The sequence below is a fragment of the Podarcis raffonei genome, chromosome 8 (genome assembly GCF_027172205.1).
Source record: "Podarcis raffonei isolate rPodRaf1 chromosome 8, rPodRaf1.pri, whole genome shotgun sequence".
NCBI classification, from domain to species: Eukaryota; Metazoa; Chordata; class Lepidosauria; order Squamata; family Lacertidae; genus Podarcis; species Podarcis raffonei.
Window position 1 is genome coordinate 92,045,162 of NC_070609.1, and position 19,288 is coordinate 92,064,449.

The following is a 19,288-nucleotide window of genomic DNA, read 5'->3' on the forward strand; positions in this document are numbered from 1 at the left end:
ACTTTTCTATTTACCCTTTTTTGTGAACTGTTCTGGGCAGAATATAGGTAGTGTGGGATCTAAATGCTAAAAAAAGCAAAAAAAAAAAAAGGCAAATGCATCTGTGGAAAGGCTGTAGTTCAGCGGTAGAGAACTTGCATTGCACACAGAAGGTTCCTCATTGGATCCCCAGCATTTCCAGGTAGGGCTGTAATCGGGGTGCCCTGGGACAAAGGCAGAGTCCAAGGCACCTCCAAAGAAAGTGGGGCTGTCCCACTTAAGACAAGGCAATTGGTAGGTCTGCTACAGCATGTCATTTGTTGACTGCATTGTGAGTGCAAAATCAGCCCACGGTCTGCTCTTGCTGTGTCAGCCTAAGATGAGAGCTCCCAATGCTCACCCCAAATCAGGACGTTCAGCTCCTTCTCTGCTTAGCCGGTCATTGTGGCCATACAGAGTCAGGCTGTCCTTTGGTGGACCTGGCACAAGGCAGCATCTATCTACCTATGTATTTCTGAGTTAGGAATACTTAGGCTGGCATTATGGATGTTGTTGGATTTAGGAGCTTTGGAAGGGGAGAAATCCCTCTGAGATGTAAAAGCACAGTGATCAGTTGCAATATTGCCTTCAGTTTCATCAGCATTTAATGTTTTTGTTTAAGGCATCTGTTGGGTTTTTTTAAATAAAATGTTAAAACTTAAAAATTTGCCAAAAACTAAATACAAAAAAACCCAACCTGTTTTGTTTTAATTCTAATTGGATACTCTGAAGCAGGAGGGGGGAGCCCTCCACGCATCCCTGGCGAGCCTGGCCAGTGGATGAGGGGAGCTGTAGTTCAAGGACGTCTGGAGGACTCAAGGTTCCCCCTGCTTGTTTTGAAGGGAAGCCTCTGACCTCCACAGGGGAGCTGAGGAGGACACCTCTTGGGGAGCTTCGTATCATAAGATATGCAATGCTTCTGCTGAAAATGGAGAAATTAGATTCAGTTTACATTTAACGGTAGTAAACCTACCAAATCCACACTCTGTGAAACAATATGCAAACTGAAGCACAGCTGTTCTTTAGCATTTGTACTTTTCTGAATGTCCTCAGTGCAGTTCTCCAGACAAGGAATGCGTGTAAAGATGCCTATCTTTGAGATCTACAGGAATAGGTCGGTATACAAATTTAATAAAGAAATAAAAATAAATATTGTAGGGTAAGTGTAAATAGCATAGAAAAGTGCATTATATTTGGAGAAATTACTTTGTAAAAATGTGTGTTTTAGTGGTGTGGGGCAGGGAAACTTGCTGCTTAGTGATATCAAGACATACAGTGAGTGGTGCCACGTGTTACGGAGGGGGAGGGGAAAACTTGGTGCAGTGGTACCTCGGGTTACATACGCTTCAGGTTACATACGCTTCAGGTTACAGACTCTGCTAACCCAGAAATAGTGCTTAAGGTTAAGAACTTTGCTTCAGGATGAGAACAGAAATCGTGTTCCGGCGGCGCGGCAGCAGCAGGAGGCCCCATTAGCTAAAGTGGTGCTTCAGGTTAAGAACAGTTTCAGGTTAAGTACTGTTACGGCTAAAATCTGGGTGCGGGGCTACTCTGCCACCCAGCTCATCGGACTAAGTCCGTGGGTCCCTGCGGAAGAAAATGAGCTCAGCCGGACAGGAGCAAACTGCAGAAGATCCAAGTTTATTGCGCAACAGGTTCAAGGCAAGATTGAACAGCGAGAAAGGGGTGACATGAACTTTTGAAACTCCCCCCATGTCCCAGAATACAGTGCAAAATACATCCCAGTTACATCATGAATACATTAAGGAGAGGTTGGGTTACACCGGATTAACATATGGAGGAGGGAGGGGGGAATATGCAGAGCTGGAGATATGCGCAGATAAGCGCTTCCTGAGTGCCGGTGATGGGAAGACAATGGTCCATGTATGCATAGTCTGCCACCTGGCATTGCCCGGAGGAAAGGCTTGGCAGAGCACCTTACTTGAGGGATTATGGAGGACAGGGGAGGTGTCATAGTGTCCTAGAGAAATTGAGCAAATTGGCACGTTGATTTTCTATGGATTTTATAGATTTTAGTCCCTTTTGACATTGACAATTGGGAATAAATGGATATATTGTAGCGAAGAAGAAGGTGAAGAAGACATGCCCCCCCTTTCCGTAACAGTCCCCCATTCGGAGATAGATTTGCATTAAAGTTCTGTAAGAACTTGCAAATCTTTTCTCCACACCCTAAATCTCGGTGAAGGTAGGGGTGCCCTGTGAGTGGGAATAGGCTTTAATGGAAAAGGAGGTGGGTTGAGCAGGGCAGCAAAGGAGGGAGCAACACGGACCAATACAATAATGTACGTGTATGTTATATAGATATGCACTAATAACTTGGTATCCACCGTACCAGATGTGTGGGTTTGTGCAAACCTGAAGGGGACTTGCAAGCCATGCCTCTTAAGGTCATTTGCAAGTATAGTAGTGCAGATAGCTGGATATAGGATATCACATAAAAGAACACCTGTTGTATTTTGTTCAATAGTGGTCTATGCTTTACATTTAGCAGGAAGGTCCACTACTGACTGAAAAAAATGCAGTTTGGTTTTTTTAGCTCCACCGTTTTTGTGTTCTCAGGTGCGAAGGTAGCTCTTCTGTGGTCTCACACCGGCATGGTGTCACAGTAGTGGCAATCCCTGGTGAATCCACTTAGGGCTTTCATATTAACCATGTTGCCTGGCACTCACCCCAGCTGGCACAGGTTTGGGCACATCATGAGAGAAATGTCTTTGCCTTGGCCATTCTATGGGATTTTATTATTATAGGCTCTGGTCTTGCAGTCATGGGAAGTTGCTCACTTGCACTTTTAAGGACCAAAAGCTAATTGCAGCCTGGATACACTTGCCCAATTCAAACTGAGTCCAATTTGAATTTATCTTGCCCCATGGTTCTCAACTTTTCAAACCAATCTGCTAAAGCAAAACCATTCTTAAGGGGCACTTGTCCAAATAAGTCAATTTAACTCTATAAGGGATTATTCCTGCTAAACCAAAGCATATACACTTTCCTGAGGCTTCTCCTTGGTAAAGTGAGTTTTACCACATTTCAAAATGGGTAGGGAAGTTGGCAGAGTGCCAGGTGAAACAACGAAATGTGGTTATAGATTTATCTAATTCTAAACATTGGACTACATAATAGCCTGGTCTGTTAAAAAGCATAAAATGTATGAGAATCCTCCACTGGGGTGTAAGGAATAAGACATTAAACATAAAACAATTACATACAAAATAGCCACAAAAATAGCTCCCCCCCCCATTTGTGGAAATAACACACTGTCAGACACATTTCAACATTCCTACGTAATAACACATAATACAAAACAAACTAGTTAAGTATCAGTTGCATATCTTGAGACAATTGTGATATTTTAACGCATGTATCTTCTCAATGCCGGAGCACAGTCTTGAGGTTCAAAAGTGAGAAAATGTCCTTGCAATTCAACTCCTCCCCACTTTGTCAGCCCCACTCCCCCGGCAGTCTATATCCTTTGAAAGAGATAGCTGTGGCCACTTTGAAAACTTTGGTGTCTGTTGTTGTTGCAGGTCTTGTGGTGGCGAAGCTTTTCATTGGATCTGTAGTAACACATTTGTAGAAGTGATATCCTGTAGGAGGGAAGGGGCGAAAGGCAAAAAGGATGTCCTTCAGTTTCCGTGGGAAGCTGCGAATAATAAAAATCTTAGCGGATTAAGCATTTTATTCATTTTGATATTATTATCACATTTCCATATAATTACTGTTATTATCTGCTAAGTTTGTTTGCTTTCCTTCACTTTGGTTTTTCTTCTCCCTTCCATATTATTAAAAAAAAAATACTCCATATGTAGAGAAGGAGAACTGTAAAAAAATACAAGGTTAAAATAATAATAAAACACACACACACACACACACACACACACACACACACAATGACCTATGAGGAACCAAAAATAAATAAATGCTAAGACACACAATTTTAAGAAACCTGAAGTAACAATGAAAATAAAAGAGTGTTTCTTGATGTGACAATATCGGCTAGGATGTTAATAGCAAAATACTGGGAAATGACTTAATACCAAGAAAAAATGAATGGCAATTTAAAGTTCTGCAAGTACCTTGAACTAGCCAAAATGACAGAATCAATAATAAATGCTCAGGCAAAAGGTAAACAAATACCATTCCACAAATAATGTTTGGTTGTGCTTCGATTAATTTCATAGACATCATGGAAAAACGGATTAAATAAATGAAAACAGATTATTTGTAACTTAAAAGTGTCAAAGCCACAAAGAGATGGAAGTCACTAATATAGCAGGGATTCAGACTTGTTTCACAGAACAGAAAGAAAGTTGCTGTGGGAGGAAAAAAGGGACAAACACTTTGTTATCGGGGTTCACATGTCCTGTTAAAAGGGAAAATTATTTCATGTGAGAAGCCTGTCAGGAAATGCTGTTCCTAAAATGCACACAAACAAAGTCTGTGATTTAAATCTCATTGAGGGGGGAATGCTTTGATATTTACCTGTGAAAAGAATTTGGCATGTTAAGATTTGAAACTTGGCAACCTCTTGACTTTGATGGTCCAGTACTTAAGGGTACATTAAGGGTGATTTCCCTCAATGGTTCCAAGTTTTACATAAGGAAATTTGGATAAGTTTCTCCCTGCAGTCCAAGCTCTCGAAACCTCCTCTCCCCCCCTACAGTTCCCCCTCCTTCCTCTCTCTCTCTCTTTTTTTCTTTTCCTTTTTTTTTAGCTGATCTAGCCTCTGTGCATGTGCAGAGTTCATGTCTCAGCAAACCTTTTATACTATTGAAAATGTTGAATCTTTTGGCTAAATTACCATTTGAATAAAGGAAATGGAGGGTAAGGAGTAGATTTTTTTAAAAAAAATAGAGTTAGATTTAAAACAAAACAAGAAACTCCGCAATTCAAGCATTTACCAAAGCTAGAAATTTTCTAAGGGATCATGTTTCCTGCAGCCCAAGCAAGGGAGTGCTTCCTTTATTTACAGGAAAGGGCTATCATTTTGTGTGATTTCCCTCTGGTCATTCGCGGAACAATGCCACGCCCTTATATATGGGAAAAAATGGCCAGAGAGTCAGAATTCATAGGATTTTTTAACATTCTAAGTCATTTCAGGTGAAGAAGACATGCCCCCCCCCCTTTCCGTAACAGTACGGACCTCTGGAACGAATTAAGTACTTAACCCGAGGTACCACTGTACGCGCATTTGCCATATTGGGCGGCAGGTCTGTGCTTCTTTTAACAGTGTTCTTCCCTCAGTCAAAATGCTGGTTAGACTTAGAAGGGTTTGGCCTCGCCTTCCCTGGGTGCTGGCTGGCACCAAGTCCTACTCCCTGAGACGCTAACTTTCTGTGTGCAAGGATTTGTTTATTTTTGTGTGGAGGAGCAATCAGGTGAGCCCCCATCTGCAATCGGAATCCCAGATGCTGCTTAACCACATCAGCAAGAGCTGCACTTCAGCTATTGCAGGTTAGCCCAATACACCCACTAACAATGCCTCTTCTCTTTCCAAGGCTGATGCTGCGACCAGCTTCTTACGGGCGGCACGATCTGGAAACTTGGACAAGGCTCTGGACCACTTGAGGAATGGTGTGGATATTAACACCTGCAACCAGGTAGGCCATGAGCTCTTCCCTGACACCCCCTATCCTTGGTCCACCAGCTTTTGGATTGGTCTTGATTGATCCAGCCATGGGCTTGCGTTCTGCCCTTGGTGTCTAATCAGATGCTGTTCAGGTGGCCTCGTGGTCCTCCAGCTTGCGCCAGCTGCGGTGCCAGGTAAGAGGTAGAAGATCAGCTCCCTCATTTTTTAGAGCTCTTGAGTTTCCCTCATTCTTCTGCCAGGCAGAATTTTTCTTGCAGTCTAAGCTCCAGAATGTGTGAAGTAATAATAAAAAGAGCACCCCTGGGCATGTGCAGAATATGTTTCACTCACTGCTGAATAACTATGGCTTGTATCTTGTATTTTCATGTTGTGAAGCGCCTTGAGATCTATTAAATACAAATTTACTAAAGATAAATAAGTAAAAAAGTAAAATAGATAATATAATTAGTGCACATCCAGATGGCTTGAACTTTAGGGATTGTGTGGAGGGAAGAGAGACCTTTCTTGCCATGGAATGCTTTCTGCCTTAAATAATCATTTGTAAACATATTTATTTACCACTATGCATAAACTTTTTTTTAAAATAGAGCTGTTTATAATTGTACATAAAACCAGGCAGTAAAAATCATATAAAATGTCAAAATTAGAAGCCAGCTGACTGTTTTGGAAAGGTGTTTTCTTAATTGCCTGACGGAATAGAAGTGTTTTCACCAGGAGGTTAAAAGTGGAAACAGAAGGCACCTCCTGAATCTCTATGGGCAGATTATCCCGCAATCCTGGGCCCAGGACCCTAAAGGCTTGGCTTCCTGCTGTTGTCAAATGATCCCCACCAACTCGGTAGACAACCAGTGACGCTCCTGCAGATGCTCAGTGACTGGGCTGTAAGGGTTCAGGCGATCCCTGAGGTAACCTCAACCTCAGTTCTTCAGGGCTTTCAGGGCCTAACCAGGAGAGAGTTAGGTGGCGTAGCCTCCTGCACAACAGGGTTGCACAACTGCATGGCGGAAGTTGAGTACAGAATTCTGCATCTTCATTTCTCGAGCTGAAGGAAAATGTCCAGGATTCCTGGCCCGAAAGAGGGAACCTTCTGGATCTGTGTGGAGCTGCCCAGTGTAATGAACAGTCAGAGCTGCTGGTCAAAGGGTGCCACAAGATTCCTAGGTTCCAGAGTGACCTTGCCCATCCATTGGCTCTTCTTCACCTGGATCATGGCCTGGGCAAATGATGTATCAAGTATAGAAACAAGGGAGTCGTGTAGCACCCAAATGTATCCCTCACCACATCCCTCCACTTTTACAGCTGGCCCTGCCCACCCTGGCATGTGGCCCCAGAAGCTTATTCAGAGGGAAATGTGGCCTTTTGTCTGAAAAAAGCTCCTTACTATTGCAATATGCCCCTGGATGTGAGAGGGCTTTCCTTCTTCCTGCCTCACGCGTGAGCTGTGTGGAGGTGCTCAATAAACAGAATGCCGGACTAGACAGGCCTTTGCTCTGTTCCAGCAGGGCTGCTCTTATGTAGCTAAGAAGACATCTGGCAGTTTGTCTTCTTCCTGCCTGCGTTTGCTTCTAAGGCGTGTGTGCAAGAGAAAGTCCAAGCTACAAGGTGACTTTTGCAGGGGAAGGATTTGGGCTATTCTACCTGCTGCATAAAATATTCTGGAGAGGGCTCTTCCTGTCTCCCAGAACCCAAACAGACAAGCCAGAGTCCTTCATTAAGGGAGAGCACAAGAGCCAGCGCCCTTGGGGAGCCCATTTTGCATTCCCCACTGGCAGGCTTGCAGGCGAGGTGGGGGAAGGGCCTCCACAGGCAGACAGTGACTCACCTGGCTCATCCCCAGAGCCACTTCTGGGCTGCTTCAGCCTGCTGATGGAGTTCTCTGCCATCTCTGCCCTGCATGCCCTGGAGGCTCTTCCAGGGAAATAGTTGCTGGAGCTTACAAATAGGAATCTTGGTGTCAGAGCGCAGTTGGGCACAGAATGCCCAAAGTGAGGAATCAGCTCTTTATTGTCAAAAGTGCACTTTTCATGTTAGGGAAAGACATGTCCATCCCATCTCTCAGCTGCTCCCAGGTGTGCACCCAATGAAGCAGCTGCCACAACAGAGAGGCCCCACCTCCCACCTCCGCTTATGTATCTCGCCCACCTGAGCTGTGTGCAAGCAGGTGAAGGCTGCGTCAGCATGCAACCTGTTTCTGCTCCTCCCTCTCCAGTCCTTGTCTGGTCCTGGGAGACAGGGAGCAGGAGAGGTGGGAACGTGATCTGACTCAGTGGAAGTAGCAATCGGGCTGAGTACTACCCCCACTGTCACAAAAGCAAAATTCCTAGTTATTTTCAGACAGCTTCAGGTGTGCTTACCGTTCCTTATCAGATGACGCAGCAGGAGGGGGGGAGGGCGCTGTTTTTTCCTTCAGTAAAAATTGCTATGTTCTTTTGCCCCACAGCCCCTTACTGCCCACCCCTACCTCCAGAACTCTGTGGAAATGTTTAGGCGGCAGTACTAGGTATAACTAAGGACTGACCCATCCTTCCTCTTGCCTGCTGCTTTCCTTCTTCAGCGCTCAGTTGACGCAAACGGCAAATGGAGGCTTTCCACAAATTGCTGTTTGCTCTGATTTAGCCCTAAAGAGTGGGTTTTCCATGGGAAAAGAGCAGGGCAAGGGGAAAACCAGTCAGACCTGTGCCTGGAAAGCACAGGGCAAACAAAAAGCTGTCCTTTCTTGGCATGGGAAATACGGAAGTTTGGGCAAGTCCTAAGGCGGCTTCTCTGTTCCCATGATTTCTATGATTTATTTTGTGCTATTTACTGATTGAGTTTGTATAGCACCCTTTATCCATAGATCTTAGGGCCATTCACTACATAAAAATGCAAGATAAAAAACACAAAATACATGATAAAAACAAAAACAAGCCAATAATGCCCCTCCTCTATCTCTGGGCTCTCAAACTTCCTGGAACAACATCAGAACATAGCAAGAGCTCTGCTGCATCATCCAGTCCAGCATTTGAGGCCATCTGCAGAGCCAAAGACTGTAGGAAGAGCGTCTTGGCACCCTTTTCTCACAACGGACGACTTGATGTCTATGGGGTGCCTGCAAGCAGGGCCTGAGCAGCCCAGCAGTCTTCCCCCTGGTGTTTGCTAGCAACTGGTGCTCCAACACATGCTGCCTCCAGCAGTGGAGGTAGAAACATAGCCACCCAGGCTAGTTGCCATGAGTAGCCTTATGCCCCAGGAAGGTGTCAATTAAGGCCATCCAGGTTGGTGTCCATCACTGCCTCTTGTGGAAGCACATTCCGCATAGGAGCTCTACAGGATCAGGCCAATGGCTCACCTAGTCCAGCATCCTGTTCTCTGAATGGCCACCCAGAGAGATGCCCATGGGAGGCCCACAAGCAGGACCTGAGTTCTGCAGCTCTCTCTCTCCCCCCCCCCCCGGTAGTTCCCTGGCTCTCTTATAGTGGCTGGAACATAGCCATCATGGCCACTAGACATGAATCTGCCCAATCTTCTTCTCAAACCATCCAAGTTGGTGGGTATCACTGCCTCTTGTGGGAGTAAGTTCCATAGTCTAACTCTGCGCTGCGTGAAGAAGTCCTTCCTTTTGTCATTTCTGAATCTTGTAGTTTGCTGAAGTTGCTGAGAACTCTCTCTTGGAGATTCCTTGTCCCTCTCACACAACTGCATTTCCAGGAGAGGGGAATGACTATGAAACCAGGTCTTTTTGTCTGCTGTGTGGAGATGTGGCTGCATGTTTTTTACCGAGTGGCACGGCTCACTTTCCCTTGCAGGCTTCCTAGAGTCATTACTCCCTTGACTCTGCTAGGGAGACGGTGTTAGCATTTCACACCTCTGGTGTGTAATTAACCTGCTTCTGAGCTCATGTCAGGAACATGTCTGCCCAAAGTACAGCATGAGTTAGAATGCAGTCAGCAACAGAGAGGCTTGCATTTCTCTCAGACAGCTGGAAGCAGTCGGCTGTCAACCCTCCCCCCTTTCTTGACAATGAAATGAAGGCAGCCCTGTTTAGGGAAGCTTTTAATGTTTAACATACTATTGTATTTTAATATTCTGTTGGAAGCCACCCAGAGTGGCTGGGGAAACCCTGCCAGATGGGCGGGGTATAAAAATTATTATTATTATTATTATTATTATTATTATTATTATTATTATTGCCATTAGCAGAGGGTAGGCTGGAGAGAAGCCAACTCTATCAAGAAGCACAGGGAGGCTCGGAAGGCAGGAGGGTAAGCATTTCCTCACCGGAAGAGGAGGCAGTTAACCCCATGAGCCCAAGGAGTAGATGAATAGGGAAAATATTAGACAGAAAACAAACCCAGAAACATAAGGGTCATAGGTTCAGAATATTCTGCAGAAGCAGGAAGCAGTCTTCAGAAGGGTCAACTGAATCGTAAGAGACGGATGCTCGGCTAGAGCATCAGAGGCTAATTGTTTGCTTTGCAATAATTACGACTTGCGTGCTGTGTTATCAAGACGGCAGCCTGGGCTCCTGACAGCTCAGAGGTTATGTGACCTTGACCTTAATGCTAGGACCTTGGGCTGCTTTGGGCCACAGAGGTGCATGTTCTGGACTAGCTCTGACCAAGCATCTTCAATGAGGAGAAATTCCCATTCGGAACATATGTGTGTCTATGGCAGCTTCAAGATGGTGGCCTGTTTAGTGGTGCTTTCATTTGGATTTGTTTGTGCAACGTTTGTAGGGATGGGCTGTGTTGTTGGCTTTTTATTGAGCGTTTGTTCAGATTTGTTTATGAGAAAGTGTTACCTCATACTTTCTGGTGCATTATCCTGACACTTTTCTTATTGCAGAAAAAGTTCACGGGGAGGGAAGTGGATTTGTTGTCCAAGTGTGCCAGATCACCTTAATGGTGCAACCTGAATTTGCCCAGAAGCAACTGAATCCATCTTGCAAAACAGCAGCAGTCTCAAAGTGCCCTGTGTCAGAGGTGTTGTCAGGTCAGGGCTGTGTCTCAGCAGTGGAGCACTTTGAGTGCTTTGTGTGTGGAAGGTCTCAGGTTCAATCCCTGGCATCTCCAGGCAGGATTGGGGTTGTCTTCTGTCTGAAACCCTGGAGAGCTGTTGCCAGCAGTGCTCAGCTACGCAGAGCAGCACTCTGACTCTGCAACAAGCAGATTTCTATAGTCCTGTGACTTTGGAGCAGAGCACCAATGCCCAACCTAGCAGAAGAAGCAGGAGACGATCAAACACAGCAGGATTGGCTTACTTCATTAAATAGAAAAGTATTTTATTGTTTTATAAGTGAAGGTTACACCTGTATACAAAACATGTGATTAATAGAACATCCAACTGCTATTTAAAAAACCAAGCTCCTCCCTCCTTATATAGTCCCCTTAATAGTCCCCATTCACTTAGGGCTTTGGCCACTAGTACAAACACTATGAATTGGGTCTGACAGCTCACAGGCAGTCAGCACATTGCCTTGAGGATGGGGGTGATATCATTTCTTGCCACACCATAAAGTAACTGCATAGCGTCATTCTGCATGAGCTGCAGCTTCCAAAGAGCTGCCCATGTAGAGTGCATTGCAGGAATCTATCTGGGAGGTGCTTAGAGCATGGATCACTGAGATGAAATGCTCTTGGGCTAGGAATGGGTGTAATTGGCTGCAAGCGCTCCTTGCAAGTGACGCCACCTGTGTCCCGCCAGAGAAATCTTTGCATTGAGGAGCACCTCACAAGCCACGTTCCTGCTCTCTCAGAGGGAATGCTACCTTGTCTAGAACAGGCCAACATCCCCATACCTAAAACTGAGCACCACTTACTCACAGGAACTCCATCTTGTCTAGATTTAGCTTTAGTTTATTGCCCACCCTCTCCAGCCGTCAAAGCTTCTAGGCTGCTAGTTTCAGCACTCAAACAGCCTCTCCTGATTTAAGTGGAAAATGGGGAGAGAGCCGGGTGCCTTCTGCATGCTGATGAGATCATGCTCCAAATCCCCAGTTGACGGGTTCTAATGGCTTCATATAGACATTAAACAGCACGGGGGACAAGATGGACCTTTGAGGGGCCCCACGATCTAAAGGCTGTGGCTCCAAGCAGTTGTCCCCCCGTGCTGTTTCCTGCCAAATACGCTGAAGGTAGAAGTGGAACCACTGCAGTCCAGTGCCTCCATCTTCCTCCCACCCCCGGAGTTGTTCCCTGAGGACACCATGGTTGATGGTTTCAGAAGCCACTGAGAGATCAAGGAGACCCAACAGGGTTGCATCTCCTCCCCATCTCTCTTCTGATAAAGTTAACCCAGTTTGCTCCCTTTCCATTCCCAGGCTTGGAGGAAAGTTGTGTTTTGGTTTGTCTAGAGCGAATTTGGTAAGTTCCAGTTTAAAATGCACACAGAATGCATTCCTCCCTTATCCCTAATTTCACTGCACAACCTTCCCTTGAAGCAGCCACTTCACTTTGTGTTCATGTTGGGTGATTTTGTATCTTGCTGCACTGCTGTTTGATCCTGTTCTGCTGCGGAAGAAGATGTGTTCCTCTGGAGAGTCTCTTTTCCCCCAGCGCAGGCACAGGCACAAATCCAGCCCTTGATTCTGGAGGCAGCTGCCGTTTGTTCTTAATTGGGAGAGACTGTTGTGCTCATTATCATGAAGTGCCGCTGTCAAGCCGGGCTCCCGCCCCAGAAGAGGAAGGGAGGCCTTGTGGTAATGGATGCACACACACAGCTCCTGGGTAGATTTTCTTCCCCATCACTGATCAGAAATAAATACTTATTCAAGGTGCCCCCCACCGCAGCTCTTTTAGAGAACTGAGACCAAAAAAAGGGGAGAAGTCTAATAGGATCACATTCCCTCTGGATGTGTGGAATTGTGTCTGTTGAGTATTATCTGGACTTAGGAGAGGCAGGGTGGATCCAACCACCCTCAGTTTTCCCAAGCTGTCTGGTTTAAGTGAGAAAAGCGCAGGGCAGGGGAGTAGTTGTGGTCACTATTTATATATTTGTACACTTTCATAATGCAAGACAGCTCTTGGACCCTTCAGGAGGAGATGGTCACATTAGTCCAGGCATCCCCAACCTTCGGCCCTCCAGATGTTTTGGACTACAATTCCCATCATCCCTGACCACTGGTCCTGCTAGCTAGGGATCATGAGAGTTGTAGGCCAAAACATCTGGAGGGCCGCAGGTTGGGGATGCCTGCATTAGTCTTTGTTGCAGGAAGTTTATTAAAATGAGTATGTGAAATATACTCAGAGTCCTGCAGTGATTTCATGCTCTTTCATGCTTGTAAAACAGTGATTGAATTTCCCCCCAAAACTCAGGCCTTTATATACATTATTTACACAATGAGTCCTGTCTGATTGGCTGATTCTGCTTCCCTCCTGGAGCCTGATTGGTGTTCTCCTGCAGGCCAATCAGTTGTTGCATTCTAGGATCCTACCTGCCTATTGTTCTAGGATCCAAGCTTAGTACATAACAGTATACAATTGCATCTTTGACGACTAACTGGGTTGCTTCTTTTTCAAAGAGCACCAGCTTGTTAAGGAGTTAATTGCCTACATAATTGGAAAATTACCATCCATAAATTGGTAGCAACAATGGAGCGCTCACACGCAAGGCCCTTGGAACAGGCTTTCCGGAGCCTGATTCTTTTTAAAGCTTTCTCATGTCTCCTCCCAAGCCTTGCACTGACGCTCCTGGCACAGCGCCCTGTGTTGGAATTCCCGCTCCTGTGTCAGGTAGATTGGGATCTACTGGGAGAGTTCTGGGTGGTTTGCAGCAGATCAGCAAGAAAGGATTTTAACTCCTGGTTACCTCACAAAAATAACACCTCAAAAGCTTTCTCTCCCTTCCATAAAAAACAATACTTGCAGAAGGTGGGGAACCGGAGTGGATTTTTGTGGGAAAGGCGTTGTGAGCTTGCTGCTGGTACTGATCACAAATTCGTGGGCTGAGCATGTTCTCAGACCCATGTTGAGTTGTATCCAATCAAGTTCTGCTCAGAGTAGACCTACTGAAATTAATGGGCCTAAAGTTAGCCATAAAAACCACTCTTGCTCAATTCTTCATGTGTGGCCGCCTGCCTGACCCACTCTTTTGCACCTGGCTCCAGTTGGTGGATCTTAGGGCTCTAGGATGAGCCTACCCTAAAGTAGATCCTGCAGGTGTGAGACCTGGCTGCCTCTCATGAACTCTGATAGTGTAGCACCCTGCTTGTGGTTAACGCTTAGCTGGAATGAAATATTCAACGCAGCAATAGAGAAATTAAAATAATAATTTATTTGTCAGACAAATAAATGAGAGGCACAGTGGTATATGGTTACCAAGCTCTGGCCTGCCTTCCTGCCCTTATGGCCAGCACTTATATTCCCTCAGCTCAGCCCCCTTGCTCCTCCTTTGGCTGCCTCTGTCCAATCAGCCTGGTTAAAATTCCTATTGGCTGTTTGCTAGAACCAATCATAAAAGATACACCCATTTCCTATTACCTTTTATGGGAGACAAAGAGCTATATTTCCTTCTATTTATAATTGGCAAATAAATAGCCATTAACCTCTACAAGGCACCTTAATTACCAAATAACCTTTTGCCCTAGACTAGGCGCCTTAACTAACATTTCATCTTTTGCCCTATTGCCCTATTCACTCCAAAACAGATGGTGGCTAATTTTATCTAAACAGATCTTTTGTTCATCTTCCCACACATTATCAATGAAATATCTCCTTCTTTGGAGGTCATTAAACAGAGGCTTGACAACCATATGTCAGGAGTGCTCTTGATGGCGTCTCTCTGTCTGGCAGGGGTCCGGACTCAATGGCCCTCATGGTCTATTCCAACTTCTTCTATGATTCTATGATTCTATGATTTCTTACTTTCTAAATCCTTTGCATAATTACATTTAAGCCAATATTTCATACATATAACATATATAGATTTTTAGAAGCAAAGATCTTGTTTAAGTAAAAAGGAACTTAGTAAAAGCTAAGTTCTATAAGTTTTCTAAATTCTCTGAAGCTTCAAAGCAGTTTCAGAGAGAGAGAGAGAGACCTCTTCCCTTGGCCAGCTGCTGTTTGTATTAGCTCTTGCCCTTTTAACCTTAGGAAGATGTGGCTCAAGTTTAATGGGAGGCATCATAATTAATTACTATTTTTGCAACCTTGATTGTATTCTATAATTTGTATGGTCAGTGTGACCTTTTGTTCCCAGGCTTTAATTTCCTTTTACAACCCTGAGACACTGCTATAAATCAGGGGGCCCTTGATCAAGAAGATAAACAGCTGCCAGAGTATGGTTTCTGCCTGGCATGAGAGATACAAACATTTACAAATATATATTTCTTTAAGGTCATTTTTAGAATACAGGAATCTGATCAAAATATAAGCCTTGATTAAAAATGCAGGCTATGATCAGATGCCTCATTCCCCCCTTTCAAGCTCAAGGACCTTCCCAAGTGTCCTTGATAGCTTGATCTTCATCATATTCCTGAGGTAAAGCTCTGTATAGGGCCATGATATGAGGTAGAGTTTCATTTGAAATCATCTTGCTAATTGTACTTCTAAAACATGAAATGATACATGGCACCATACACAAAACCATTACTACTACCGTCAAGAAAAACAAGCAAGACAATAGTATCCCTTTGAGTCCTGCGACATTTGGTAACCAGTTGGTGAGCCATCCCATATCCCATCCTTCCCATGTTTGTACTGGGACATGTGCTATATTCTCCATCTTTGTGGCCAACACACGGATTGCCTCACCATTATCAGAAATGTTAAAGCAACAGGCATTCCCTGTCAAGTTCAAGACTCCACATAGGCCTCCCTGCCTGGCAAGTACATAATCCATTCCCATTTTCAGCTGCAAAATGGCGGCTCTACTTTCATCCAACTGTTGTGCAATAAGTCTCAAACTCTGGGCCGTTGCATTGGTTACAAGTTCCACTACTGCTTGCAATCGAATTATTCTGTTTAGATTATAAATAGGATCTCGAGCCCCTTGTATGAGCTCATCAGGATTCCAGGAGGCAGGTTCATAATAGGCTATAATGCGCTCTGGTGGCCAATCATCAGTATCGCTCCAACTTTGGGTACTTCCTCCTGCTATATGAGAAATATCAGCGTTTCTTCGTGTACGCTTGGCTGAACTAGTGGGCATAATCCACATTGGTGGTAATACCCATCCCAGGAAACAAGTCCCACTCCATTTGGAAGGGAGTTTCTTGTATGCCCATTCTCCACATATCCACCACAACCATCGGGTCTGAGGTTTTTGGTACGTGGAGTGCATAAGGCGAAATATCAAAAGGGGTACAGAGTTCACAGTGCAGTAAGTTAGATTGCCTTTTTCTGTCACAGTTATGTTCCACACCATTTTCCATGCATGAATAAAAGGAGGTGCACAGGGCAAGGTATTCCGAGTTCGATAGGTAGTACCGTTTGCCCAGGTTTGACTATTCTTAATATAATCCCAAGTATAGTGGCAATGAGAAGAGCCTATCATGGTAGAATCAGCTGCCTCTGATGATTTATGTACACAGATTTCCCCTTGTACAGGTATAACTCGTATTGGTTTAGTTGAGTTCCATCCGGGGAAATTCTGTACTTCTGTTTGGTGTGGCATTTCGCTTACCATACCAATGGCATTTAATGGTATTGGTAATAAGGGCATACCTCCCTCTGAATCATCTGGCCCAAGAGAGCAAACAAGGCAATTGGTCCTATTTGTAACATTGGCTACCATCTCAGCTAAGCCTACCCACATATTGTGGTCATGGCGGAATCCATATTTAGCAAATTTGCTCAAATTCAAGGACCCTTCCCCTTCCCAAGGGATCAGGATTAATAATAAAATCATGTTGATGTCTAGTATATGCATTCCTTCCACAAAAGATTACCTTATTGTGATAACAAAAAAATATTAGTCCCAATATAATTCCCCCAGTGACAGAAATGGGGAACCACCAAGACCAAAACATATGTCCCAAGGATCCCCAATGAGTAATATCTCTGATAATTGTTCCACAGGGGGGGCAGTCAATCAATTGTATAAGAGAATCTTCCCGTTTACAATCGCTGGTTCAGACGCTCCTCAAGCTTCAGGCGTGCGCAGGTCAGCCAGCTTCCAGGTTGTGGCTGCAGCAGGCCTGTCGTCTAATGTTGCCCGTGACCTAGCCCGTTCCCCGTAGGGCTAGATACAGGGGTTTTTGGAGAGAGTCAGTTTTAAAGGATTAGAGGGGTCACCTTTGCACGTCCAACTGCCTTCGGACTTCTTCAAACGGGAGTGATGAATCCAGGGGGTCACCTCAGCTACCTTCACCGCTGTTGGAGTAGAGAGCAAGATGGTGTAAGGTCCACGCCACTTAGGTGCAAGTGGATCGCGTTTCCACTCTTTCACCCATACGCTATCGCCAGCCTGGAACTGATGAATCGGCTCGGCAATGCTGCACGGCGTGCGCTCGAGGGCCCACCTGTTAAGAGAAACAAAAACACGGGAGAGAGATTGCACTTGTCCCTGTGTCACATAGTCTCCTATTTGTTTGAGGTCAGCTGGAATATCCTGAACAAAGGAGGGCGGCCTCCCATACAGGAGCTCAAAAGGTGACAACTTAAGTCTTTTTGTGGGTGCGCACCGAACACGAAACAGTGTTATGGGTAACACATCTACCCATCCCAATCCTGTTTCCTGGGTTAATTTTGCCAATTGGGTTTTCAGAGTCCGATTCATTCTTTCAGTTTTCCCTGAACTCTGAGGCCTATATGCTGCATGCAGTCTCCACTTCACTTGTAGGACTCGACATACTTCTTGTACTACTTGATCAATGAACGCTGGCCCATTATCACTTCCAATGCATCTAGGTAATCCAAACCTTGGGATCAATTCAGTGAGGAGTCTCTTAGTTACCTCTCGTGCCTTTTCAGTTCTGGTGGGAAAAGCTTCAACCCATCCGGTAAGAGTATCTACAAACACAAGGAGATACTTGAATCCCTTAGAAGGGACCAGCTCTGTGAAGTCCACAATTAGGCTTTCCATGGGGACGTATCCCACATGTTGGATTCCAGGAGGTTGTACCGGTCCCTGCCTGGGATTGTTTTTAGCACAAAGAACACATTTCTGGGAAATGCAAGTTGCTAATTGTGATAGGTTAATAATATACAACTTCCGACTGAGACTCTCTCTGGTTGCAGTACCGCCAAGGTGAGTAGATTCATGATAATTTCTTACAATTGTACCTGCTAGGTGATGAGGTACATAAATCCTATTGTCTGGCAGGATCATCCAACCGTCCTTCACAATCGCCCCTTCCTGTTCAGCCCACTTCCTCTCTTCTGGGGTATAGTGAGGTTTAACTTCTTCTGGAACTACCTCTGGTATGAGGGCTGCTATAAATCCTCCCACAGGCTTTTGGGCTGCCTCTCGGGCTGCTTTGTCAGCAGCATGATTTCCTCTGGTTATTGGATCCCTTCCACGTCCATGACCTTTGCAGTGCATTACAGCAATCTGTTCTGGAGCCCATACTGCTTCCAACAGGATTTCTACTTCAGGTCCATATTTCAAGGCCTTCCCGTGGGCTCCTATTAGACCTCTTTCTTTCCATAGAGCTCCATGTGCATGCAGGGTTAAGAAGGCATATTTAGAATCAGTATAGATGTTTGCCTTACATCCGGCTGCCAATTGCAGAGCTCTAGTTAAACCTATAAGTTCAGCCTTTTGTGCTGAGGTGCCAGCAGGCAAAGCTTCAGCTTCCACAACTTCCTCATTGGTGACCACAGCATATCCTGCTCGTCTGGCACCCTCATGCAGGTAACTGCTACCATCAGTATAATATACAACATCTGGATTTTTCAATGGTTCATCTTTCAGATCGGGTCTACTGGAATAAACTTCATCCATTATTTGGAGACAATCATGTGATTCTTCATCATCTACCTCTGGTAGGGGCAGCAAAGTTGCTGGATTGAGCATATTCACTACTCGTAGATGAATCCTGGGATTTTCACACAATAGGCCTTGGTATCTAGCCATCCTTGGGTTTGTTAGCCAATAACTACCCTTATATTCCATAAGTGTCAGAACAGCATGAGGTACATTCACATACATCGTCTGGCCAAAGGTAAATTTATCAGCTTCTTTGACAAGGCTTGCAGTGGCCGCTACTGCCCTTAGGCATGGAGGCCATCCTTTTGCTACTGAGTCCAATTGTTTTGACAAATAAGCTACTGGACGGTTCCAACTTCCTAATCTCTGGGTCAGGACTGCCGCTGCAATCCCATTCTGTTCATGTACATACAGCTGAAAGGGTTTTTCCGAATTAGGCAGTCCAAGGGCTGGGGCCTCCATAAGTCGTTGTTTGATAGCTAAAAAGGCTTGTTGCTGCTCAGGTCCCCATACGAATGGGTCCTTTTCTGCACCTCGAGTGCTTTCATGTAAGGGCTTGGCCAGACTGCTGAAATCAGGTATCCATAGTCTACAAAACCCTGCTGTTCCCAGGAATCCTCTGAGTTGTTTCCTTGTGGTAGGTTCCTTAATAAGGCAAATAGCTTCTTTCCTCTCTGGTCTCAATGCTCGTTGTTGGTGTGAGATGTCAAAGCCCAAATATTTGACCTTTTCTAAACATAACTGTGCCTTTTTCTGGGAAACTCGGTAGCCAGCTTCCCAGAGCAAGTGGAGCAGTTCCTCTGTCCCTTCTTTACA

General features: G+C 45.0%; 1 protein-coding gene across 9 annotated transcripts in view; it reads left to right on the top strand.

The window, feature by feature from the left end:
• The window catches only part of ANK1 (ankyrin 1), a 184,028-nt gene that overhangs the window by 68,073 nt on the left and 96,667 nt on the right, over positions 1-19,288 (top strand). For all 9 annotated transcript variants that reach the window (XM_053401570.1, XM_053401575.1, XM_053401571.1 and 6 more), the window contains exon 2: positions 5,535-5,636. In XM_053401570.1, coding sequence (XP_053257545.1) covers positions 5,535-5,636 — 102 coding nt within the window. The remainder of the gene's footprint in view (positions 1-5,534; positions 5,637-19,288) is intronic.